A 27,735-nucleotide genomic window follows, 5' to 3' on the forward strand; every position below is an offset into this window, starting at 1 on the left:
TTTGAGATACATTAATAGGACTAGTTATACATAAGTCATTGAAAGCAATTTTTTTTAACTGAACTTTTTTTCTGAGTAGGCAAGTCTTGGGTAAAATATTCTGCACTACAAAGGAAGATACAGTTTAGATTTGCTCCACAAAAGGAAGTGTCAGAGTTATCACAGTTTCATTCAGTTTCACAGAATGAAATGTGAAATGCTGGAAAATGAGCTTGTTCAGACTAGATTTTATGTGCTGCAAGACTTCTTTGACATTTCATCTTTGCAGATGTACACAATCTTGAGAGGTGTTTGTCCATTACTAAAACCACTTGGGTTTTCACATAAATATGAACTGAAGAAGCAACCAGAACCACCAGATCTAATGATCACAAGGTATATAAAACCCACATCAATCAAGGCATTGATTAGAAGCAAAACAGTAAGATAAAAGAAAAGATGTGAACTATAACTCCATCTTCCCTAATTCTATTCTGCAGCCAAGCATCCAAGAATTGACTTTGCAATGAGAGCAAACGCTCACTTACATGTTAGGATTTTGAGAAAGTGTTGGACACTAGATCCATTCACTAATCTGGTTCTCCATAGGACCACAGCACAGAGAAAAACAAAAGCAAGCTCTCTGGTGTCATTCTGTAAATTATGTCAACCCTGCTGGTCAGGTGAGACTGTACTGCTGTGGCTGGAAATTAAAGAGCTCTCCTTATTACAGACTCTAAGTACAGAACCTAATTGCTTGACTCTTGATAGTAGAAATTAATGTGCAGTCACAGCCCCATTCCCCTTCCTGAAGGGACTGGATCACAAGTGAAACTCTAAAGACAAGCACAGAAATGATGGAGCAGGAGTAAACAACGCCATTCCAGTCCTACATCAAAGGTGAGCAACACAACCCTTAGAGTGCCCTTTTGTGCTCATCCCACTAGCTGTGCCCATCCCATCCACTTCTCTCCTCCTGAGTTTGGCTCCGTGAAGAGCTCTCATGACACATAAACTGCAGCAGTTCAGCAAAAGGAAAAAAGAATCTGAAGCAGCATGAAAAAACCTGTCTCTTATAATGCACATTATTTTGTGTCTTACTTTGCATTGAAAGTTCATATATTTTTATCTTTTAAGTTAATACATCTATTTTTTTTCCTACTTTTCTAAGCTGAAAACTCAGAAAGGAGGAAAACTACCCCTACTCCTGCTTTTCTAGGCATTTGAGAGCAGATTTTGAAGGAGGACTGTTTAATGTTAAACTCTGTTAACATACTTGAAGTCCTAAGAACACCAGGTTAAGTGTTAACACCAAGAACTTGGCTGAAGAGATTTTTAATATTAAACACCTCCAAGTTTTAAAAAACCCAACCTCAAATTTTTCCCCCAAAAATATCTAAAAGATATTATTAACCATGCTGTTTGTAAAAGGTCAGCTTTGTTCTAGCATACTATGTGGGGTCAATCATCACTCCTTGAATTTTTAGTGAGGCCTCAACTGTAGTGTTAGAGGGTTATATGTATGTCCTCATTATGAACCACTTTCCTGAATTTATGGAAATAGAAATCTTCACAGTCACTGACTTAATAAATTCTTTTTAGCACAAGTTACAGGATATTGGAAAAAAAATACACCCACTTAGCAATTCTGTAACTACCAGAACAGACGTGCAGCTTAGAGGGAAAATTGGGGCTTTTAATTTAAAAAATGTCATCTTCTTCTCTCTGTTGCCAATAATGCTAATTATTTGGAACATGAGAATCTCCATGTTGGAACAAAATTCACTAATTTCTTCAGTCTTTTACAACCATCTTGACTGGGGGAGACAGAGAAGAAAAACTCCTCCAGTGCATTAGTACTATTTGGACCAATTACTTATACTAAGTTTTGTCAGGTATGTTCAGTTAGATCAAAAATATTTTGAAAAGTTTCATTTTGTTTTCCCTTTTGCTGAATCTCAAGTGGTTTTTATGTCAGCTTCTGGTGAGTTCTGCTGAGAGAGATACATGCACAGAGATAATGGAAAACACAAAACCTGTGGGTTTACATTTCTAGTGTGAAGGCTCCCCAGTTTTGTCTTTTTGTTCCAATACAAAATGAATATAAATTTAAAAAATCCTCTTAAATGATGGTTTAATAGAAACATTGTCCTCTGAACACCCTTCTGCATGCAAATGCCTGGGACAGTGGGAAGGTAAGTGGAGATTAGAGAAGAAAAGTGTTGTTGGATGTTACTGTAAAAAAGCATCAATTTTAGAATGAACAATGGAAATGCTAACAATGAACAATGGCAGTGCTGGGAGAAAATGAAGTGAAAGCTCCCTGGTCAATGAACTGGGACAATACATACTGTCAACACTAGACAGCAGACAACCTAATCAGCAAAGATAGCTATTTGTGAATTTCTGTGTTACCAGCCCTTTAACTTCCTTCTGCAGGTGAGCTTTGCTGCCCATACTCTTAAGGAGAGGAGAAAATGGAGTTTTACCAATGGCTTACACTAAGATAGATGTACAATAGTCTTTTGTTTTTTTTTGGTCTTGACAGGCAATCTGCCTAGCAAAGGGACTGAAAAACTTGTGTCTTGTTAGGAGACCAATCCTTGCAGCTCGAACTCCCCCAGTCAGTCCTGGATGAAATACAAAACAGGGAAAATATTCGTGCACTGCCTGTTGGGATGGGTTAGGGGATTATCCCTTGCTTTCCTCTTAGTATGATTGTTTCACACCTTCTTTGGCACACAAGCAAAGTAATTGTACGGAGTAGTGGTAAGGCAAGACACTTCACAACACTAACATCTGGTACCTATAAACTACAGAATTGTATTCATTTAAAAAGGAGATCAGACATTTAGCATCACTTTTTGATTTTATCTGCAGTTGAACTTCAGCAAGTTGGACCTCAGAATTAGTATTTTGAACATTTTCTCTGCCAGATTTCCAATTGATTTGCAGCACATTAGAGCACCCTCATCCATCAAAGACCTAAACTCATCTATCTTTTAATTCCTGGTAGCAACATCTGTTTGACACTGAGTCCCACTATGACTCCAGACAAGAGTCATGCTGGCCTAAGCTACTACTTCCATGAAAATTTTATGAGCAGTGCTTACATTTCACCTGTTAAGGAAGAGTCACAAATACTTCCTTTTATAATTAATGTAGAAGATGAAGCGCTTTGGTGCTCTCAAAGGAACAGTGGAGTTAATGCTGGCCAAAGCCTGGCTGTATATAGCTAATCACTGACAATGGACCCAGAGGGAATATGTGAAAGAAACACCCCTCCCCTCCCTCCCAAAAGAAGAAAATACACCCCAATGAGCAAGAATACCAAACAAACCTGCAAACTTATGACAGCTACAAAAAAGGAGAAAAAAATGAGAAAGACTCAGACTGGGGATAAGAAGTGGGTCAGACTGGAGAGTTTAAACCTAAAAACCCCTTTAACAGCTGTAATGATCTGACTGTAATCTAGAAGAACCTCTTACACAGGAAGTAAGTGTGTTTCTGCCTGAGGAAAGGAAAAAGAAAGCAGTCACCTGAAGTGCTCAAGTATCTAAAAGCTTTCTTCTCTACTCCACTTTCCCCCTAATTTACACCATCTCTATGTGCCTGGTTAAGAATAGTACTTGTGTAAAAAATAAAGTTTTTCCAGAGGGTGGAAAAGACTCTCTTTTTAGTATTAGCACCTTCTCTTGACATTAGGTAGCAGCATTAATATTCAAATCACTGCTTATGAAACAGCTACAATACTGGTCTGTCAACGAATGCCAGAAGAATTTACAAGCTTGGCAGTCTGCCAGCTGTCTGATACACTAGACAGAGCGTCAGAAATCCCACACAGAAATTATATAGTCTTAAAGTTAAGAGAAAGCTATACATAATTGTGTGAAGGAGCTACATGAGACTGAGGGAGGCATTTTTATTCCAAATCAATAGAGAGATTTGCAGTAATTCAAGCACCATAATTAAACCCTCTAAAGATGAAGCACTGATTGTGCCAAATTTCAGACAGATGCTCTTCCTAGTTAGCTGTTTGATGGGCAGGCGAAAAATAGAAACTGTTGCATTTAAATGTTCACCACTTACCCTCTTGTCTGCAAGAAACACTTGCTGCTTAAAAACTGATCTATGAGTTTCTGCTAGACTTAATCCCTCCTGACTGACAAAAATTGCTACCTTTTTGTTTGAAAACAACTCAGGTCAAGGCCATGGATTCTGAGACAATATTTATATTGGGAGCATGGGGGATGAATGCTGGTCACTCTCAACAGAGTAAACAATCACAGAAATGTGCCAGACTGGCAGTGGAAGAACCTCTTGACCCACAGAGCAGGTTGCAAATGCATCTTCAGTCTCTTATATAAAGAGTATAAATATTAAGCTACCTTAATGACAGACAAACAACCTCCCAATGTTTACACGCCATGTTAATTAAAAAAAACCCAACCCAACAACTTTGAGTAATCAGTAACCCTGAAGAGAGAATCTGGCATGATTCTCTGATTGCAGTACAGGTTTGCTACGCTTGACAAAAGGAGTGTCATTTTATTCTAGCAGATACCTTCATATCCATTACAGCAACTTTAGATGGTCACTGTGGTGAGAGAAGGATGAGAATCTTGTTCTTTGATCAGAAGGCTTGATTTATTTATATAAGACATATAGTACATTATAACTATACTAAAAAGAATAAGAAGAGAAGTTGCAGAGAGCTGCTCAGCTAAGAATAGAATAGAAAGAATGAATAACAAAGTTCTGTGTCCAGGGAATCTGTCCCTGAGCTGCTCCTGTGATTGGCCTTTAATGGTACACATGGAAGATGAGCCAATCACAGGGGCACCTGCTACATTTCACAGCAGCTGATAACAATTGTTTACATTCTTCTTCTGGGGCTCTGCTTCCCAGAAGATGGACAAATGTGAAAGAAAGGATTTCTATGAAAAAATGTCTGTGACACATATCTATTTCTAATTTTGCTAACACTAGGAGATCAAATTTAGATGTGTAAGGCTGCATCATGAACAAAAGTGGTGAAGCTCCTCTGTGCCTCCTGTCCGGACTTGCACGCCCTCGCAGGAAGCCTAGGGAAGTGACCCTGCTCTCCTGCCATCCCCTAAAAGAGAGAATGAGCACTTTGTCACATGTCACCACTAACTTAATGCTCATGCTCTTGGACTCACTGATGTGTACAGGACTCTTTCAATGTCTGTGGCCAGGAGAAGAGTGTTTTGTTCATCTGTTTGTGACCTAAGACCACTTTGAGGGCTGCATTGTCACCCATCAGCAAATAATGCCTTTGATTCTTCCTTCCCACTGTGTCATTTGTAGCAAGCCCTGGATAAGGGCAAAAGCTATTTTCCATCTTCCTAGCCACATCCACAGCAGCACACATCTGACCCAGCTTCTCCTCAGGTGCTGCTGCTGTGCTCTCTGAGATGTGGTACCAGTGGTCAGGGGGTGAGATGTGACTCAACCCACGGCATCTGAATCTGGAAGGTGACCTTCAGCACTGCCACCACTCAGTCACATGAGGGACACTTTCTCTTGGTGCAGGAATTGACTGCTCTCTTTCTCTTGATAAAGAAATTGGCTGGCCAAATAGGTGCGCTTGAATATGTGGCCAGTTGCTCCCTTCTCCTGCCATCACTTGTTAAAGGAAGAGGGATGAATTCATAACAAAAAGAGAGAGAATCCTGAAAGCAGCTGTTTTAATATTGATGACAGTGGTACATGATTTTGCAGGACATGCTCAATATGGGGGTACCAAAGTAAGATGTTGATTCGTAAAAGGCAAGACCTTTCAACTATTACAAAAAAATAAAGAGCATTTAGGGTTTAAACACACACAGAAAAAAGTCACGCCACTTGAAGAATGTACAGATGTAGCATTTAATCCTGCCCCAAAAAAATGTTGAAGCTAATATAGGTTTAACTAAATCCTATGTTAAATACTCTAGATGCCATTCTGTTCATACTCAGAGTAAATGCATCTTGCAGCTACAGAGCGCTATGACAACTTAGGGCTGCTAAAGTTTGCCAACTATTGTGTGCACCTTGCCTTTCTGGATCTCCTGCTTTTACTAAATTCAAGATTGGGTGGTTTGGCAAGGTGGAGCACATTTTACGTAAAACAGAGAGGTATATCCATGTAATAGGTTTCTTTTATCCTTTATTTATATGAATAAGAAAACTTCAGAGATGAGATTTCATTAGTAATTGGCAGAACCTTAGATAAAAGCACCCAACAACGTCACTACAATAATATGCAACTTCTAATTTTAACTACAAGGCATTTTAGGTGTTGAATTTTTTTACTACAAAAATAATAATGTTTGGGCTTTTTTCTGCTTCTCTACAATGAACAAGGTGTCAGCTATCATTCACCTATATCTTAGCTAATTTGAACTAAGAGATATTAAAAACCCCTTGTGATTGGCTTTTTTGTTAACCTATGCAACAGCAATGGATATTAAAATGCATACCAATACAGTTAAAGGCTATAGAAATTAAAACTTTTTTTTTAATTGTATGCCAGACAGGTAATTCAATGGTTTGGACAATATATAAAGGTAGATATGCTCATTGATCAGGCTCTTTTTAGCCTCTTTTCTACACTCCTATTGATGTAACCAAGGCAAATTGGATTGTCTGACATGAACTGAGATAATACTGATGAGGGGAAAACACAGGAAGTGAACTATATTGACGATCTGCTTGGATGTCGTTATTGACCTTTTTCTTTTAAATCACCAGAAAGTCACGTTCCAGAAAAGAATGACTTGTTGAATTCCTGTGCCTCATCACCACCAAGAAAGGATCACCATAGCAACAGGAAAAGACTATGCATTGTGAGAATACTCACAAGCTGAACAAGATCATGGTTTAAGATAATGTCCCAGGAGCATAGCAAAAAGCCAGCCATGGGTGGGGAGGGAGGGAAGAGGGACTTCTACAAGAACAAAGGAATTTAAAAATATCTAATATTGTAAATGTGAAATATATGTGTACTCAAGCCTAACAGAAAGTGCAAGACAGTCAATTGACAAACTGTTCAGCCCATTTGTCAGGGGAGAAAATCAGCAGGGCTTCTTATTGATAAATCCCTGAACTAGTTTTTAAAGGTCAACTGCCAAGTGACTGATGTGTGTCATTATGATTTTCCCTTTAGCCTCTCTGTTAGGGCATCCAAAATGTTTTGCAGCTAGCAGGAGATGTTCATGCAGTAACTACACAGAAGAGTTTAAAGAAAACATTTCATGTAGGTCACCCATCAGGCAGAACCTGCTTAACTTCTAGTAATTATCTGCAAAATCTGATCCAGCACTGTAGTTGAGAGGTGAAAGGATCATTACATTTGTCATCTGGTGTATCTGTTCTATTTAGACACTTATCTTTGATTCCCTCCTACAACATTTTTCAATACTCAAAGTTCAATTCCACAATATTTGAGAAACAAAGCTAAAAACCTAAGCTTAACTCAAAATATGAGTCAGGATGAGTTCAGAGTATGTCACTGAATGAAATTTAAACCATATGATACTTACAACAAATTTTTTCCTGACTGTTTTATTTTCACTATGAAACATCCATCCTTAGCTCTCATGTTTTAAGAACTATTTAAAATTAAATAGGTAATATAACACTAAAAGTTACAGATGAAAACATGTTGAAGATGAGAAATGCTGCACACAGTAATTGCTGCTTTCAAAGCCATGTTATTTGCAACCATTTCTTTGTGGCAAAGTGTGAGTGACTTTTGCTTTAACATCACTACAAGTGCTTCTGTGAATTTCAAAGCTGCTTTTTGTCTTTGCCCCTTCAGCCAGTTTAGTAAAGGAATAAATTCACACTGAGACAACAGAGACTATTCCAGTTCTGGAGCCAATAACTTATGCCTCTGATTCCTCCATTTTCTCTCTCAACATAATTTGTGTTAGAAAGTCTTAAGTAGAGTTTGGAAAACACAAAAAATTCCTCAGTGGAAACTGCCAATTTACTACTGCAAAGTGACACTTAAACCCAAGCATTTTAATTTAGATGAAGATCATTTTGATGACTGACAGGCTATGACTTTGATGACTCAAGGTTACACAGTGTAGAGAACACATTTTTCCTGTGACTGAACTATCTGTATCAGACCACCTCTGATACTTTCACAAAGACTCCAATGTTTTTACTGATATTGGTAATGAGCTGCTGAGATACCTCCTCTTTCTACCATGGAAATGCCACTGAAGAAGGCAGATATTGCTCACCAACACCTGAATGTCCAGTGAAATGCCACTTCTTTCCTGCGAAACATATTTCTACCATCATAACTCACCTGACATTGTTGCTTTCTTTGGGGTACAGCAGTCCCTCACTAGAAGTCTTTGAAGCAATATGATCTTCTACCTCTGCTGATGCAGATCACTAGAGAGGACAAGACAAGGGATTCCTAGCTCCCAGTCTTCCAAAAACTAATCATTACTGAAAATGAAGCTGGGTCTCTTGAGCTTTGTCTGCCCATGACTTGAAACAGTTAAGTCTGGCTATGGCAATGAAATCTCTTTTTACTGACAGAAGTTAACAGAAGCTTGAGCCAGCCTACTAGCATGCTGCATGTTCCCTGACATCCTTCATGCTGTCTCTGTATCCAAGTACTATAATTTATCCAGAAGAAAAAGTGTAAATTGTAATCTGTCGGGTCAACAAAGTTTACAAGATGAGATTGAGCCAACACAAGGTCAAGTATAATAGCATGTGCCAAGGACAAACAGGACCTCTTTCTTTGAACTGCAGGAGCTATTAGGAACTGTGCAAATATCCTGAGCAAATCCCACTGTAGTCTTTTGCTAGCTTGCACTGAAATGGACAGAAAAGTAACCAACAAAAATTAACTACTAAGGCCCATAAGATGCCCATGATTCACAACAGCAGCACATCCTCAAGGAGTTCATGGCACATTTTCTAAAGACATGAGCCAGTGGGGAATCCTTCAGAAAATGTGTTTGTTTAGAAAGAGGAGTACAGACCACAACCTTCAGGTACAAACAGGCTGAATAATTCCAGAGAAAAAAGAAACTACTAATTTATGATGAAAAAAATTCAGGTAGAAAAGTGCATGTTTTAAGTGGGGAAGAGTCACACTGAAATCTTACAATGGCTTGGCATGGCAGCCAGCAGGGAATGACAGGTTGTAAAGAATGATACTGCTTGTATTAATGTGTGGGGTCCTCAGATCTACAAGGAGCTCTGCCTCTCCTTAGAAACAACTGCCCTACTTCTCTGCTGAAGAAGAGATGAAAGGAAATGCTGCAAGGAATTCCTTGACACTGCAAGGAAAAAACCCCTAAACAACAACCACAAACCAAACCAACCAACCAAACACCCACAAAAAACCAAACCTCAAAGGTACGACTTTGACACGTACTTCTGAGAAAGACATATATACCTGCCTGCTCTCATTTAAAACCTGGCATATGGATGCATCCCCAAACTCAAAGACTAATCATTATCAAAATCGAGTTTTTCCTCTAGCATTTTAATTTTATACCACTTCAAACAACAAATTTGCCGGGAAAGGTTCTAATTTACGTTTTACAATTGAAAGCAGAATGGGGACAAAATGCAAGGGAGGCATCAATGTATGCCTGACCCTATAAATCTAAAGGTAAACTGATACTCAAGAAGCAAAAGAGAGAAAAAATCCTCTAAAGTTAGCCACAATGTATATTTTCAGGGCCTGTCAGTCACAAAGCAGGGTGAGATTGCTGGGATCCGCAAATTGTTTTGGCTTCCAGCATTTTCAGCACAAGATGAGCGCCACCATGACTAATGGGATTTTCTATTAAACACGGCCTACGGAAAGTAGACATTTCAGAAAACAAAATCAGCACTTTACATAAATGCATTTATGCTTAAAATTAGATTTACTTTTTTTTTTTTTTTAGTATGAAGCTGACTGCAATATATTCACTTATTAGGAACACAGCATAAGAAATGTTATTGTACTTTATTTATATGTACTTGAAGCTTTTTGCTGGCTACAGAGAAAGTGCTATTGCATCAGTTAGGTCAAAATGCTACATTTAAATAGCCTAAGAATTACAGAAAAGAAAAATAAAGTAGAATGTTAAAAAAAAAAGAAGAATAAAAGAAAGAAAAAAAAGTCTCCTCTGCAACTGCATTTAAAAGCAGTAGCAAATCTCTGTCATTCCAATTTTGCATTTCCTACCTTGATTACAGCCCTAGAGTCACCTATCAATCACTTAGCTCTCATTTTTACTTTTCTTTATAGAGGAAGGCAGACAGGTTTCTTCTCAGAACTGCTCCACTGAGTGATGTGACATGAATGCCACCTTACCTGAGTCTAAGTGCCAGGGGTCGGTGGCGGCCGACATTGGTGGGATGGTGAGGGGAGACGCTCCGCAGTTGGATTCCACCAGTTCTCCTTGGATGTGGACGTGGGAGGAGGCGTTGGTAGGTCTCAGAGCTGCTTTGAGTGGAGCAATCTGGTTGAACTGGACTCTTGATAGGCAGCCAGTGAATCCTGGGGTGTTGTATTTATATATATCTTGGTCAATCTTCCCAATTTCTACGGGAAATTGAAGGGGGAAAAATATTAATCAAAACGATTCATTGCTTGGGAAAGCACAATTGGTCTGAACACATTGATTCCCAGAGCTCAGTTCCCAAGTCCCTCTCTGAAGGAGACTGAGATTGTGTCAGACCCTGACGGGTTTCTTTACATTTCATTACAGATTAAAGCTGGAAACCTTCAGGCCTTAACATGACTCGGTTTCACTGCTATGCTATCATTAAAATGAAAGGCTGGCATGAAGGAGTCAGTGAAGGAGTCATCAAAGAACAAAAGGCCAGGAAAAAATTCTGAGAAGAATATTGGAAGAGAAGGCAGAAGGCAGCAGGACAGTCTCGGCCAGGGTGTCTCCTGCCAGCTGAAGCCACGGCTGTGAGAGATGCCCCTTCCTTAGCCCTGGCCTATTGCCCTCGTGGTTCTCCTGGGGGGCCGGGACCACTTGTGGTCACTCCTGTCCCTCTCCTGTCTCCTCATGAGAAGTCCTAGTGTTCCTTCAGCAGGAGACCAAAGGTGAAGGGACCTCCTGGGTCCCTTCTCCTAGGAGCCAAGCATTCCTTTGCCAGGGAACCAAGCTTCCCTTCACCACTATGTTCCGTGTCCCTGTGGCCTGAGGTGGAAAACCATCCATCTCCAGTCTCCTTCCTTTCTTCCCCTGCAGTGCTGACAGGGGGCAGGACCTCACCCAGCCCTGCTGAAGGCTGAGGGAGCTGAGACCCTGCTGCCAGTCACTTTACTGCTGTGGGTTGACAGATCAGCTGGTACCCATGAGCTGAACAGAGGGCTCTGCCACCACTCGCTAAATCAGCTGTTGTGTCCCAAAGTTGCCCCCCAGGTAGCTTTCTCCCTTCTTAAACACCAGCTAAGATGACCCCAAAATCATGTAAAGGGCCTTTACTACCCAGGAAACTGGCATCTGCCCCCAGCTGTTTGAATTCTGCCGGGACCTGTTGGAACAGCCTGAGTCACAACCAAATCAAAACTGTCCCCCTCTGTCAGCTGTCTGCATTAGAGGGGTATTAACATTTCAAAGCCTCACTGCAGTGTCTAATATAATATTTACATGACAGTGGGGAATTTGGATTCCTTTTTTCTGTGGTAGCATGGAGTGAATGAAAAGGACACATGGAAGCATCATATTTGCGCTGTATGAGAGATTATTGCTCCAGAGGCACCAGGACACTTCCAGCCACTTTTCCCTTGGTTGCTGGGTTAATGACTGGCCCTTGAAGTCACTGGAAAAAGTCATACTACACTGAGCAAAGAAGTAGAGGGAGAGAGGGGCCAGAAAAGAAGGAGCAGCACCACGTTATTCAAAGCACCATGTTATTCAAAGCCAACCTTTACAGATAGGAACAAAGAAAAGTGTTGAAAGTTTTGGTTTTTTGTAGAAAAAAATGCCTGTAAATTACAAGATTGTCTCATAAAAAAATAAGGAAGGAAGACAGAGGTGGGAAGGAAAAGCTGCTGAGAGGTGTGAAGAGGAAGTGGGAAAGGGCTTTATTTTAAGAGGTTGGGGTTAAACTGGGAACCAAACTACATCTGGGTTTGAATTTTGCTACCAAAAAAAAAAAAAAAAAACAACCCTAACTAAAATTATTAGAAAATGCATTACTAATCTTTTGGAAATGTCTGTATTCTGTTCTAACCAAATCAGGAACAATTATATGAGGTATGAGCTGTTCAGTATCCTTAAAAAGCTAGCATGATATATATGTCAGTGCTATATTCCTAAGCATACTGAGGGCTTGGCATCAGTGATACATACATGGAGTTCCAAGGCTACAAACCAGACAAACTGTTTTATTTTTGGGGTTTACACTCCAAACATGTAGTGTGAGAAAACTGGTGGAACAGGGTCAAATCTAGAGCTCAACTAAAATAACTTCTTGGTATTCATGGAACTAAGCTACCTTTTCTGTCTTTGCAATTGTGTGGGAATGAAAAACAGGCAACATTTAGTCCCCCTCATATACCTAGCACAAGGGCACACAACAAAGATGGATAATCTGAAAATTACTTGCATTAAATCATTATAAAATTCACTATACAGGAACGGATTTTCTTGTCCCTGCATTCTCCCTGCTCCTTCTCACTTGAGAATGTCTTTTCTCTGCTAGTGCTTATCCAGCCTGTATTAATGCTACACATTTCATGAGCTGGCAGCGAGCAGTGACCGTCATCTCTGACAAAGTGGACACATCCTCAGGACTCAGATAAGGACTAGCTTAAATGCTTACCATAATTGTATTAGTCACAGCCATCTCTCCTTTGAAAAAGTAGTTTGACCAAACCATTAGCAACACCTCCTTCAAAAATTTGATCGTAAGTAAAAAACCTCACCCCATGTTAAATTTCCATAATTAGTAGAAAAGCTGTACAAAAGCTAGTGCATGCATTTGAATGCTACCTGCAAACCACATTACTCAAAGTTCCTTTCTGACCACAATATTCACTCTCCCTTACTTCAATAAAATATTCATGGCATATTCAGCGAAGAGCTGCATTTTTGAATAATCCCTATAATCTAAGAAACAATTACAAGACTATTCAAACACCGTAACCACTGTTGTTAACAGTTTAGTGATTTCACTCACATTTTATCTATTCAGTGGAACTTCATGCAGGAGCTAATAGCCTCCCACACACAATCCTGACTGACAAGAACAAAGATCCATGAATATGACCCTGCTAATTTAACAACTTCAGCGCCACGCTTCTCTAACTCCATAAATAAGTGATGGATTAGATACTGAAAGAATTAAAAAAACAACAACAAAACTCCCCAACCTAACAAGGCACTTTGCTAAAGACGCGCATTTTTAGTTTAAAACATTCCACATTCCAAGTGATGGCTGTGAAAATCATCCCGTGCAGATTTCCTGCCAGCTCACATCTCACCAGTGCTAGAACAGTATAGATCAGCTTCCATGACTGTGAATTTGTTCCTGCCCCTGCATGTCCCTTGGGGCTCAGCACACTGATACCCTCTGATGTTAGGCCATTACACTTTGTTTCCCTGGGCATTTGAGCCTAATAAACCCATTCCTAGGGAGTGCAGTGATTGAAAAATGAAATATGTCTTTGTTCTCGTGACTAAAATTCAATTTTCTCTCTGTAACAAAGAGGGGAGAAAATCAAAAGATGATTACAATGACATTATTTAAAAAAAGGAAATGTACAATGCACCTACTTTGCATTATTCCAATTTTCAGCACATAAGCTGGTGGAAAGCCATATAAATATTGCAGCATACAGTATTATCATTACCCAGTAACAACATTTATATTATTGCTTTCAGACTGGATGCAACAATCTCCTGCTGGCAACTTTCCCTCAGGTATTTCTGTAATGAAACACTGCAAAAAAGTCACTTATAAGCCCTTTTTTTACTTCAACTGGTTTTAACCATTTTCTGCCTTGACCACACAACCTCCTGATGTGAGATGAAGGCCACAATTACACAAGACCAGTTGGGTGAACCCATTCCAGCACAGATGCATTGTGGAGTACAAATCCTTAACACTGAGCATTCACACAATAACTATGCAACTGCCCATCCATATGAATTAAACATTTAAAAAATCTATATAGTGTGCACACAGTGTGCCAAGAATCTCACAGATGTCACACCATGTCTTGTGTGCTATCACTCATCAAAGATGTCTTTAACATCAATTACTTGTTATTTCTGTTTTGCTATTTCTTTAACAGCAAAAAGATACAGGAATTTAATCCTTAGTTGTTAATTTTGATTTCAGAACTTATTTTTCGTGGTTGTGGCGGAAATGTGCCATATAGTGATGAGCATAATACTATTTTTCTCTTGGAAATTATGTGCTATCACTTAAGAAGTGATTTATCCACTAGGTGAAAAGATGCAAAGAACATCTATTTTCAAGCATATTTCACAGAATCACGGAATATTCTGAGTTGGATGAGACCCACAAGGATTACTGAATCCCACTCTTAAGAAAAGGCCCATATGGGGATCAACCCACAACCTTGGCACTAAGTGCACCCAGTTCTAAACAACTAAATGTATCTAATCTGTGATACAAGACACCATTAATAAGTATCCAACATGCTGAAACTGATTATTTTATAAATCTAGAAGAAAACAAGCAAAAATAAATTATATTGAGGAAGACATTGTGGCCGGACCAGTGCATAAGTGACAAATGTGTAAGAAGTACACAGCAATAAGAGTCAGTGTAATGAGGTTACCTGTTTTTTAAGCCTTTTTGCCCTTACTACATTACCTGTAGTTGCAGCATTGTGGCTCCTGCCTAGGCACCATTACAAAAGAAACCAATAAACACTTTGAATCAGATTATTATCCATGTTGGCCTAGTCAGCACGCATCTGATGAGCTACTTGCAGAAGCAGACACATCGCCAAATACAGTTTTTATCTACTTTCTCTCCCTTTTCTGCTTTCCATACTTACCCATTAAAGGATTTATAGAGAAGCTCAAAGGGCCATAGAGCTTCTAACAGCACAAGAAGTTACTGCACTGCTGGAGAGGTCTGGCTCCACTTAGTTCTACCATCTATTTTTTATATATTCTTGTAGAAACACTTAGAAAGACAAGAAAAAACCGAGAGCATGATGTAGCAGAAAACAAAGATGATGTGTTTGGTCCCACAAGGGACCAAATAGGTTTTGGTCTAAGCAGGTTTTGCATAGATGAAGAACAGCTTCCTATTTATGTTAAGTTCTCTGTGTGAGGATCCTAGAATGTTTCACACATACACAAAGCTCTGCAGCACAAAGCTGTGCAATCCAGCACAGTACTGTGCCAAACCAGTGCTGCTGTGTCACATGTGGAAAGATGGCCTTGGACTGTTACACATGGACCTTGGAAAGTGACAGAGGAGAGAGAACCAGCCACCAGAGAAGTAAACCTACAAAACATGTTTTTATTAAATGTATGTACTGAGTATCTTCGCTCAATACCTTCTTGCTATGTAGCTGATCTGTGCATTTTTTTTCCCTTGATGGGCTCTCAAATGCATATCAATACAGAAAGTTATAATAAATCCTGAACCTTGAACAGTGTTCCTGACATACAGAGACCAAGACATCTATTTATAGTAAGTTGTGTTCCATTAGGAAGGAAATGTAAAAGAACTTGAAGTACAGTCTGTGAGTATGTATTACAACGTATGAAATAAATATCCTCTTATGAATTCCCTTGGAGTTTTCCAATGGAGCCCTTCAAAGTAGGAACAAGGCAAAAGCAAGGGTACCTATCCTAGTTCAGCAAGGCTACCAGTAAATGTAACAGCCATCTAGCTCTTCTTTCTTTGTTGGGTGTGGGAAAGCTCTGCCCAAAGTAGCACATGGAGGGGTAGGGAGAAATAAAGCTCTGTACACTGTGTGTGATTTTGGTCCTGACAGAAGATACCTTTTAAACAAAGTAAAGTCTCAGAAGCACAACCAAAGCCCTTTTCAATTCATTTTGCTAAAAAGACTGCTTCTTACACAATTTAAACAAGACATCATTTGAGTTTTGAAAATGGTGAAAAATCTAGCTGTTTGGATTTAGGACAACAACTCGTTTACACGTGTCCATTTACGCTCAGAAACACGAGAGCTTAATGATTCTGGAAAGCAAGGAGCCACATCAGCAGTGGGAGAAGTTCAGCTTTGCCATATGGTGGCATTTCTGGCTGAGCTACCAGGCTGCTCTGCTATTTCACTTAAGAACAAGCATCCACTCAGTGGGTAGACAGAAGGTAATCCATTATCAATCTCCACAGCCCTTCCGCTAGCGGTACTAAATTGAACTTAAACTGTATCATATTTTAATAGACTGCACAGGTGAAGTCACCAATTCAATTTAATGAACCACTAATTGCTTTGGGGTCAACCTTAGCAATAGATTTTCTGCTAGAAATAAAGTACCACGTGCCCCCTTGTCTCCTGTACTCAGAAAGATACCTTGTTATGTCACCCGCTGCCCAAAGAGCAGCTCAATCAGCATCTCAAGCATCTCTCTGTTGTGGCGTCAGGCTCCACACAATAGAAAGCAGTTTAAACTCTATAGCTGAAAGGAAGCTATTGATTTCAGGAATTCACAGTCCACCGAGATTGCTGAAGGAGTTTCACTTATTTGAAGCCCACATGAGCCGTTCAGTGCAACATCAAACTGCAGCACATGCCAAAACTTGGGAACTGGCATGGTGTAAAAAGCCCAAGAGAAAAAATTAATTAGCGTGGATCCCAGACATCATGAGAACCCGTTTGGGGTGGCGTATACCTACTAGACAAAAGCCACAGGGCTAAAAAGTGCATGTCAGGAACAGTTACTGCACATCCAAAAGAGGGATAACACCAGGGAATGGGAAAATTACATTTTGGCACATTGTCTGGGTCTTCTGGTGAATATCCTCCAATGAGAAGAGGGATCATCTATAGGAACGTGCCCTCTGTTGACGGACTGACAAAACTATCCTTTGTCTCCTTAAAAAGGAAAAAAGCCCAGAAGTTTCTTTCCTCAATTAGGTAAAAAGACACCTCATAGGCCCTGGGGGACTTCACCTCAAATTTAAGGATAGCCAATTGGAAAGGAGCCAAAAAGTCCTGCCTAAGCAATTTACTAGAAAAAGAAGAGAACAAAGGAATTAATTGCTTTTCTGAGGTGCTTTACCAGGAGCAAGAACCTCTTGCACCTGGCTCAGTTTTTCTGGGTAAAGAGTTTTGTTATTTCGCCTTTTATTAAAACTTTTCTGTTTCCAACACTACCACAGAAGCCATCCTGATGATTTTATGCCTTCTAAGGTAGCTGAGGTGTCATGGATGTGATACAGATCTCCAAGAGTTTATGAGACCTGGCTCAAGGAGACCATAAATCAATCATCCATTTGCTATCTGGCTGTTTATATATCCTCTGTCCTAAGAGCAGCAATTGCTATATAAAAAAAACCAAAAACATGCTAATACCATTTAACTGTGTAGACAATGTGTGATTTTAGAGATGCTAAATACTCCCTGTACGAAGCAGAGAAGCTAAACTCTCAGAACTACATTTAATGAGCTGTACTAAATGTCAAACCTCAAGATGTATGGGGACTGAACTGAGCTACTGTAAAGACTCTTCATGGCCCTCAAACATCCCTGGCTTTTAATTTCAGCCTCTGAAGTAAATTTCAATAAGTGGCACAAACTAAGCATAAAACAAAAAACAGGAACTCTATTTTGTTCATTACTCAAAAACGACCTAGTGCATGTTGCTTTCTGGACACTCGTACCAGTGGAACAAGATGCTCATTTATGGAGAACATGCTCAGGGGATGCTGTGGGCACAAAAGGGTGAGCAGCCCCTGAAAATGGGCATCTGAGCTTCACAAGACCCAAGTGTAAATGGCAACCAAGTGCTCCTTATGCAAAAATTAAAATCCTGGGCAGCAGATAGACTTCTTTTAGTCCACAGGTCTGCAAGGGCCAGGTGATACCCAGGTGCCTCCCCACCTGTCCCCTTCCCATCAAGTTAATACAGTAAAGCTGCAGGTGGTCTCCAGCCCACAGTGTGTTGGGAAAGCCATCCTGCCACTCCCTCTTCTGGCTCATGACATCTGTCCCCTTCTCCCTGCAACCGTGATCAGACCCCAAAGTCAGAGGCCTCCAGATATGTCTACACCTGATTGCATTCCAGAGCCTTAAGGTTTCCCTCACAGTCTGGCCTTATTCTGTGACATAATCCTTCTGTGGCTATTTTAACTTTTGCTCTGTAAATTTATTTCACTTGTTGTAACCCTTCTGATTTCCTAAGATGTTATAGCTTGCATGGAATAATTTTGTTTAGATGCTTTATATCAAGACCGGCAACCCCACTGACCATGCACTGACACACAGAGATGTTATTTATGGTCTGTGAATCACTGTGCCAGAAACAGAGGGATTTAACATTAACCCAGCAGTGCCAACCAACAGTGTTGCAGAGCATATTCATGGTGCTTTCATGGTGCTGTCTGACATTCAAGAAATGGCCTTTCCACCTACAGTACAAGCAAGAGGAAAATTACTTATGAAGACTGTAACAGCCCAGTGCACATTTTAGTTGCACCAGCAGCTTTATTAGAATTGCCCAAACAAAGGCCATTCCTTTATGAAACATTTCTGACACTTTTTCCACAAGCTAAAAATCAGTGGACTGCATGAAAAATACACAGGATTAGAGAATCTGAGCTGGCCTGGAAGCTGTGCTGCAGCCCTGGAACACTTCCAAACCCCAGTCTCTGGCAGAGGAATTACAGCTTTCGGGTCATGCTGTAATAGAGACAGTAAATCACTGACATGAAATACACTCCTATCAGAGTCCCATTATTGCAGGAATAATAAAGACTAGTGCTGGACTGCAGCTCCTCTGTCAAAAAAGGCATTGTGAAGAATGCTGTGAAATGGAGATATTATTTGACAGCAGCCTGTTTTCACATTGCCACAAATGCAAGGGGTTTGAAGACCAAACAGGATGGCTTTTTTCCTGCTCTTTTGTATTGATGATATAATTATTGAATGTTTCAAGATTTTATACTGGATGTACGATTTCCTGAAATCTTCCATTTTAAAATGTCATGTGTTAGCCAGCAACAGTTATTATTAAGAAATTCACACTGCTTTTAACAAAAAGGGAATTAACTGATACTGCAGGGTTCTTAGCAATTGCATTATAAATGCCACAAATGCAAGGCCAAGAGTAAAACTAAACATTCTTTTTCCAAGGAAACAAGTAATTTTTCCACATTTTGCTACTGACTTGCTGTATGACCTTGATTGAGCCACTTCAGATATTCATGCCAAACTGTCTCTCCCTCTTTATAGAACACAGAAATTCCCCCAACTCTGTAGTTGAGATCTTGAGTCTCAAGGTGTTTTGAGGCCTAAGTAAAAAAAGGTAGGGGCATTGCTTTTAAAATTGAAAATAAAATGAAATAGTTTTCTCTTTTAAACACACCTCAAACTTCTCATGACTTTGGAAAGGTGACTAATGGAGACAAAAGATTGTATGGCACATTTACATAGATAGAAAAAAAATTCTCCCAAGGGTAATAAAACAATGCAGAATCAGAGCAAAAGAGAAGAAATACTAACTTTCTAGGGATCCTTTGTTGCCAATGAACTATACCCAGCATGCAGATATCAGATCAAAGTCGAATTTGGCAGAAGCTTTCAAATGTTCCTGTCACCATGATATTTTCTGAAAAATCCTTTTGCCAGGATTTTTCTCCTGAGAAGCCTCAGAGGAAAAGAAAAACAGTAATTATCTGCTGCTGTGGAATGCAACAGGTGGATCTTTGATTGGTCTCACGTGATTGTTTATAATTAATGGCCAATCACAGTCCAGCTGTCTCGGACTCTCCAGTCAGTCACAAGATTTTGTTATCATTCCTTTCTATTCCTTGCTAGCCTTCTGATGAAATCCTTTCTTCTATTCTCTTAGTATAGTTTTAATATATAATTTTCTTTTAATATAATATATATCATAAAATAATAAATCAGCCTTCTGAAACATAGAGGCAACATTCTCATCTCTTCTCTTGTCCTGGGACCCCTGCAAACACCACCACATGTTCCCACTCATGAAGGGCTGCTGCGAGGTGCAGCAGAATCTCAGTGGGAGCAAACAATCAACTCTGTGCCAATGGGACTAAAATTCCCATTGGTTTGTGGGAGGAGTTACCTCTCTGTACATTACGCTTTATAACCAGTGGTGGGAGCTAATAGAGTAATTTCATACATTTCTGTAGCATTCTATTCTCCTCTAGTACTGATCATTAAGTACTGATCATTAAGTACTGATCATTCTCCTTGGGCACCAGAGGAAAAAGGCTCTTGTTCAAAGGAGGAGTTCCAAATGCAGGGAGAGTTAAGACGAAAGGCCATTCACCCAGATGATGACCTGAGCTGACAGAACACAACACTAATATTGTTCACACGGGCTGCACCACATACCTTGGCTAAAAGCCTTCCTGAGAGCTGATGGAAGTCTTTTGATTGAGAAGCAAAGTGCTCAGCACACATGGGTTAAGCCACCAAGCAGCAGAAATCAGCAATTTTCAAGGCAAAACTGTGTAAGAAGTACAACAGTTTGCTTCTAGAACAACTTTCTTTTTCTACCCCATCCTCTATCCTTTAGACATGAAGCAAGAGCAATCAGATCATGGGTCGAGGGCAGCAGAAGAGCCACAACCAGGTGTTTCATCCACAACAAAGAATTAAGATGTTTCATCACCTTTTTTTTTTAGGCAGGCACTAGGCAGAGTGAGAGGAAGTGGATGATGGGGGAGGAGAAAAAATATACAGACAAAATTTCTGTAAAAAATACAAATAACAAATTTAAATGACGGACAAAATAACTAAATTTTGTCATCATAGATAGCACTAGGAAAAAAAAGGGTTGTGATTACAGACAGAATATCCTCAGAATTAGCTGCTACCCTGTACTTCAGTAGGATTTATAAGCCCATTCTAATTTATGCTCATGATAAATAACCTTGACAGCATCCTTCATAACTCTTAGAGAAGGCTATAAAACACATACATTTTGCATTACTATGCAAAAGAAATATGCATAGCTTTATTCATATCATTTATCTAAATGTGCTTGTATGTCTTAGGGAGCTTGTATGTCTCTGGCTGCAACACAACACAGAAAATTCTTTTCGGGCCAGAAAGTAAATAAATAATCAAATAAGTCTTTTGCAGCCTGTAGTCAAACGTATTGTGTCTTGGCCAAAGTCCAGTGCATTTAGTTATACAGTGCTTTTGTTACAACTCTATTAAAATTAGGTAATTTCAGTCTTCCATTACTTTGCATTTTAATGGGTATTCTCCTATGACTACCTGCAAATGACCTCATAATATACTTTTCACTCTATATCACTAGCCTCAAATATCTTAGTAAAAGTGCAGTGTCATCAGTGGGCAGGCTGAAATTCCCTCTCTTGCCTCACTCCCCCCTTGCTCATCTTGGTCTCACTTGGAGATGGTAAAAATGCTAGAATAAGAAGATTTAAAGATCCATGGTATGCAACTAAAATTAGAAAATAATTTTTCAGTAGGATATTGTTTTTATTTGTATATCATTTATGCCTCATATTAATCTTTATATTCATAAAAAGTTGAGGTTTTTTTCATTTTAATAATTAGAAAGGTAAAGTATCTGGAATTTGTTAAGAAACCACTTTTAGGGATCTTAGTATCACAAAGATAAAACTTCTTCAACAGAGTCACATATTTTTTAAATTTAATTTTGAAGAAATCCATTGCTATTGCACCTGTGATGTTGGATTTCAATCCAACATAATATATAAATAGAAGTTTTTTCTGGAACTGACATTTTTCAGAAGATATACATACTGCCACATCATGAATAAGTAAAGATGTTTTGAAGTAGTGGCAATTTTAATTCAGTTACCAAAAGCCTGAAAGTAGCAAGCAAATGAAAAGCAGAATGACAGCAAGGATAACAATGCTATAACTTAGTAGGTAGTTTTTCCTGACAACATTTTCCTTCTGTTTGCTTTACTTCTTTATTAGCTATTTAATTTTTCTCAGATCAAAATATCCATGTTTTTGTACAGACAACACCAACCTAGCTGTAGTACTGAAAGCCATTTTAACAATTCAAATATACTGTAGTAAAAAAATACTGTAGCAAAAAAAAAGAAGGGAAAAAGAATTAATTTAATTTCTTAGAAGCAATTTCTTTTATAGTTGGGTTTTTTCCCAGTATTGTATGCCTCACATTTGAAGCTGAACAATTTATATTTGAACAATCTCTATTATGTGCTTCTTTTCTTTGTTACAAATATAAAATGCACTTTTGTATTTCCTCTGCCAGAACACCCTTATGTGTAATAAATTCACTTCTGCAAAGTATTACTATTTGATGCACAAATTATCATAAAAAATTAACAGCCACATTAAATAGATCAATGACTTATCTAGTTAATTGTTCTCCCTCAGAAATGAAAAGTGACTGATATTAGCTGATTCACAAGTAGCAGAACAGCATGGGGCATGTAAAACGATCCTCTCCCAGAGCACCTTTTCAGCTTCCCATAAACATGGGCTTTAAACCTCTCTCCGATGAAGGTTGCATCTTGCCTCTTGCATTTAGCTACCAGAACTGTCTCCCACGAGCGTGCCAAATCTTTTCAGAAACCATTAACACAGCTGACCTTCTCAGCAATGAGTGCCAGTGCTGAACTACTCACTCTGGGACAAACAACCTCCTGCAGCCTGGCAAGGGCAACTGAGGGGCTCAGTCTCTTGTGGTTGAGAAAACCACTGCACACCTCCACCGCTATGGGACTGTCCTGCATCAAAATCTGGGTGGACCAACTACATCAACTAGAAAGAGAGCTCTCAATCTTTGGCTTAAAAGAAACCTTAATGAACTTCAGTTAAGAGTCAAAGCTCAGCATAAGACCCTCTCCACCTTTAGGCAGTGGAAATTATGATTTCATAAAGAATCAAATGTAAAAGCATTCGACAATGATCTGGAAACCAAAAATGCTTCCTTATTCAATAAATACACTGGATATCAGAGAAATAGGTGCAGTTTGATGCCAGCCATCAAATTTCACTCCATGAGAAACAGTAAGGAATATATATAATCAAACTGGACCTTTACTGCTTTTGAAATCACATCCAGAATATTACATGCCAGGCACGCTCAGTGTACACAGCTTTTTCAATTTCTATGATCTGCTCATCCAGAGTCTCATTCATCAGGTAATGATAACAGACATTTTGCATTTTGACAAAAAGACAGAGCTGGGTGATGATGGACAAACCTGAGGAGACAACATGCACAGACTAACTCAGTGATTATCTTTGCATCTCATCAGATGGTGTAAACTGAATACTTCTGGGTGGGCTAAACCAAACTGTGCACTATCAATACGCTTTATCATTATTGTTACATTGCATCCAAGCACGGAATGATGTGCTGGAGTAGTATCTGAGGACACAATGCCATTTGCAGTATAATGGCTTTGTTAGCAGCTATAGCATGTGCTCCCACCTAAATAGATAAGCAGGGCTCTGGGTGTTTCACATCCCAAATATAATTGATTTCTTTAGAGGGATAGGTAAACCTTTGATCAAGCTGCAATAAAAATGAATATAAAAAGACTGGAATTCTAGGATCTTGTTATGCTTGCTCTAGCAGACAAAAGCATTAAAATAAGATATTAAGTTCAAGATGCTATACTGATAAAATACGGTCATTTGCCTAATTTTCTTCAATGTCGTACACGATTAAACACTTCGTGTCGCATCGGCTGGATCAGACAGCAGACATGTCTAACACAGGACTGCTTATTAACTTGCTTCTTTTACAACCACATCGTATAAAAAATAAGAAAAAACTTACAGGTGGATCGCAGCACCAGCGCCAGGAGCCGATCTACATCAGACCGCCCTTCTTCGTCCCTTCGAGCTGCCCCTCTCTCCTCCCCCAGCCCCCGGTTCGGCGGAACCCCGGGCAGGACAAGGTCGGGAATGCCCAAACCCCATTCGGGCACCGGGGCTCCGCCTCCCAGCTTTGTTCCGGCGCCAGAGGTGCGCTCACCTGCTCCGAAGCCCGATCCCGGCTCCCGGCACACGCTGCCGCCGCACCGCGTCCCTCCCGCCGCCCGTGCGGCTGCGAGCGGGCTCCAGCCCCTCACACGAGTGTCCCCTCCCCGCAGGACGAGCGTCCCGCCCTGCCCGCCGCGGGAGCTGCGCTGTGGCCGGCGCTGCCCGCGGGCGCTCCGCGGTCCGGCCGGAGCTGAGGTAGCGGGCCCGGCTCCGGCCCCTCACGGCGCTGTGGCTGCGGCTGTGGCGGAGCGCGGAGCGCGGAGCGGAGCCCAGCGCGGCTCCCGGCCCAGCGCTGCGGGCGGGAACACACGGAATGGAGCCACGGGGGGAGCGAGTGGGCGGGGGCGCCGCGGGGTCCCGGGGCTCCGAGCGCCCGCGCCGCTACAAGGTGCTGCTCGCCGTCAAGAGCTGGTGGTGTTAAATAGGGAAAATGTGGCTGAAGGTCATTGTTTTGATAAGTTTTGAATGGTACACGGTAAAAAATGTATTTGCTTTTAATTTATGCACGTGGAAGAGTGAGATTCTGCTCTTGCTCCCTTTCCGGATGACAGAAGGGAGACTAAGCATCCTGCGTACAGGCCACTAGAAGAAGAAGGGGTCAAAAATCCTTCTATTGACAAAGAGATTATGAGACCACCTATTAGTCATCTATCCCTATCAAATACAGATACCATCTAATACAGAGATTTTGATGCCACCTATTATCCAGCTATCAGCACAGACATTATGATACCTCCTCTTCCTTCTCTCCACTTGGTCTCACAAGTGCCCCTTGCTCCTCTCCCAGATGCACCACCACCTTCCTATCTCCATCCCTGCTCCATCACTCATGCTACCCATTGGAGAGAGGGTCCTTGGAGGGAGGGAGGGAGAAAAGCAGAAGAAGCCTTTGGGATTGGCATAAACTCTGAAGAGACAACAACAATTCAGGCTACAGCTCACTTGGAATGGCTGGGCTTGGCCACTGCTGTCTGTTGCTCTCGTCTGTGAGCCCCAGTGTGGAGGCAGATGCTGCATAGCTTGAGGGGAAGGAGGCTGCCAGCACTGACTCAGGCCAAAAGCATCACTGCAGCCAACAAAATGCACTGGCCAGAGGGCAAATGGGGCCTGCTCAGCATTCTCCCCTGTGAGGAGCTAGAAGTGAGTGAGTAAAGCAAAAAAAAAAATTAGCACTTAACCATAAATAGGCTCTTAATCAGAAAAGGGAATAATTGACCTTGGAGGAACCAGGAGGGAGGAAATGTAGGACCAGAGTCTTGGATTACAAGTTGTACAAGTTGTCGGTCCAGAAGTAAAACAAAAGGTAAAAGAACCTTCAGCAGGACCTCATCTAAAGTCATTATTCAACTAGCATGGTATCACAGTTAGTCACATCAATTTAACTCACAACTTCAATTTCAATATCTTGTTCCTGTCCTGGACATTTCTATATTGTCCAGAACATCAAAACTTTCACAAAGCCATGGCTGAATCATTCATTACTTATTGCTTGAGAAACAGCCAAAGTCTCTGAAATAGTTTAGACAGAGTATTTTTAGATATATTCCAGAAAAAAACCAGATGTTGCTCCTTTCTGTATTTCCAGAGATACAGTACTGTGCTTACATATCCTTGGTGGGGTTTTTTTTGTTCTATCTTTTCATGTGGGTTAAAAGTGGAACACTCATTTAAAGCACAGTTTTGAGTGTGAATTATAATTCATAAGTGTTTCGTAAAAGGACTCTTCAGTATGATCTATTCCCTTCCCCTCTTACTTGTGCTGTGTCAGTAAGGATGTGTCTTGAGCAGTGTTTGCCATAGCATTTCATTAACACCAGCACATGCACTTTCCTCACTAAATGACCATATATTTGAAATTCCATGATGCTCAGTTCTTGAGTAGAAACTCTCAGAGAAAATGGCAGCAGCTTGACAGAGGGGCTTTTTCCTATTTGGATTTATTAAATGATAATGTAGAAAAATGGAGGGCTTTATTGAACAGAACTGGCATTGGCTGTACGTGCAATCTATGTATTTCTTTGGAGAGTGCAATCTGAGACCTCCAAACCAGCTGTCAGCACCATTTTACTGAGGTCCATTATTATGGTTGTTCTGAACCAAGCCAGGTTTAACGTAATAAAACTGGATCCTGTTCTGCACAGGCACACAATGTCTTGCTCTGTTTTAGTATTTCTCACAGAAAATTCTGAGAGCTCCCTCAGTCCCCCACAAGTAATGCACGAACCTGCTAATTTTTGTAAGGGAAAATTAAACCAGTAAATGAGGAATCTCTAACTGGTGAATGGTCATTTGTAATAATTCTAGTAGAGACAATAAGCAATTTGTGTGAGCAGTAGTTCAGCCCTAGGTAGTGAAGGCACTCCCAACTCAGCAGTGAGCTGAAGGGATTCTCAGCATGGCAGTCTGCAATTTAGAGATGTTCAGACTACACTGAAATGAGCTGGCCCAAGTACTAGAAGCAGTTTAGCTGCAGAGGGACAGAATTCAGTGCAGGGTATTTATTCCACCTTTAGCCAAGGAAGAGCCTGGCAGAATCAGTTTTTAATTGCCTGTATTAATAAGCTCAGAATCTGAGATATAAACAACGGGAATGGAAATTTCTCACTTATAATTACATTCTTGAGAGACAATTTGCTTGACAGGAAGGTTAATTACAGAATGCTGAGGACAGCTTGGTAGGGAAGAAACACATCACTGGTGGATTGCTGTTGGTGAATAACTTAAAACCAGCATGATCTTAAATGTAGGTGTCCCAACATGTTTGCTAATGAAGTTAATGAAAAGGGGGTGATGGGCATGTCTGGTGTGTATGAAAAAAAAAATGCCCTCATTCTCATTTCCTAGAAACTTCAATTTGGAATGCTTGTGCTGGGATCTCACAGAGCCAGTAGTAGAGCATCATTAGATTATTGAATTTTTTTTCCCTAAAAATTTTACTGACTATGACATAAGGTAATTAGTTTGGACTTCATTATGATGAGAAAAGAGGATTTAATCACTGGCCTGGAAGATGGTGGTTGCCTAGGGACCAACAATCATAACCTGATTATGTTCAATATGTGATGTATGTGCTTTAAAAAGGCTATCTGGTCATAGCTGAGGGAAATAATGAACAGCAGGAAGAGCTCTGTGGATGGAAGTGGTTGTTAAAGAGCAGGTTGTATCTCAAAGAACAAGGTTCCACACTTTATGTTTGTTTTATATGAAGATGTGACAATTCCTTTCAATCAGAAAAAAAACTGCCAAGTAAAATCAAAACCACACACTAAGGATCATTATTGGGACCAGTATTGAAGATGCTATTTAGCTAAATATTTAATGGCTAAATGAATGTATCCAGTGTCTCTTCAGCAGATTGGCAGATGACACCAAGCTTAGTGCAGTTCACACACCTGAAGGATGGGATGGCATCCAGAGGAACCTGGACTAGCTCAAGAAGGAGTTAGGAGTTCCATGAGGTTCAACCAGACCAGGGCAAGGTGCTGTGCCTGGGTTGGGGCAACCCCAGTACCAGCACAGGCTGGGGGATGGACAGATGGAGATGGAGAGCAGCCCTGGGGAGAAGGCCCTGGGGGTGCTGCTGG

At 40.4% G+C, this 27,735-nt stretch overlaps 1 protein-coding gene across 1 annotated transcript in view; it reads right to left on the reverse strand.

Moving 5' to 3' along the window:
* CNTNAP2 (contactin associated protein 2) overlaps window positions 1-27,735 on the reverse strand; it is a 1,031,263-nt gene that overhangs the window by 15,966 nt on the left and 987,562 nt on the right. Inside the window, exon 22 of the mRNA XM_064704986.1 lies at window positions 10,328-10,558. Within this exon, the coding sequence (XP_064561056.1) occupies window positions 10,328-10,558 (231 nt within the window). The remainder of the gene's footprint in view (window positions 1-10,327; window positions 10,559-27,735) is intronic.

This window comes from Zonotrichia leucophrys, chromosome 2 (assembly GCF_028769735.1).
Source record: "Zonotrichia leucophrys gambelii isolate GWCS_2022_RI chromosome 2, RI_Zleu_2.0, whole genome shotgun sequence".
In the NCBI taxonomy this organism is placed as follows: Eukaryota; Metazoa; Chordata; class Aves; order Passeriformes; family Passerellidae; genus Zonotrichia; species Zonotrichia leucophrys.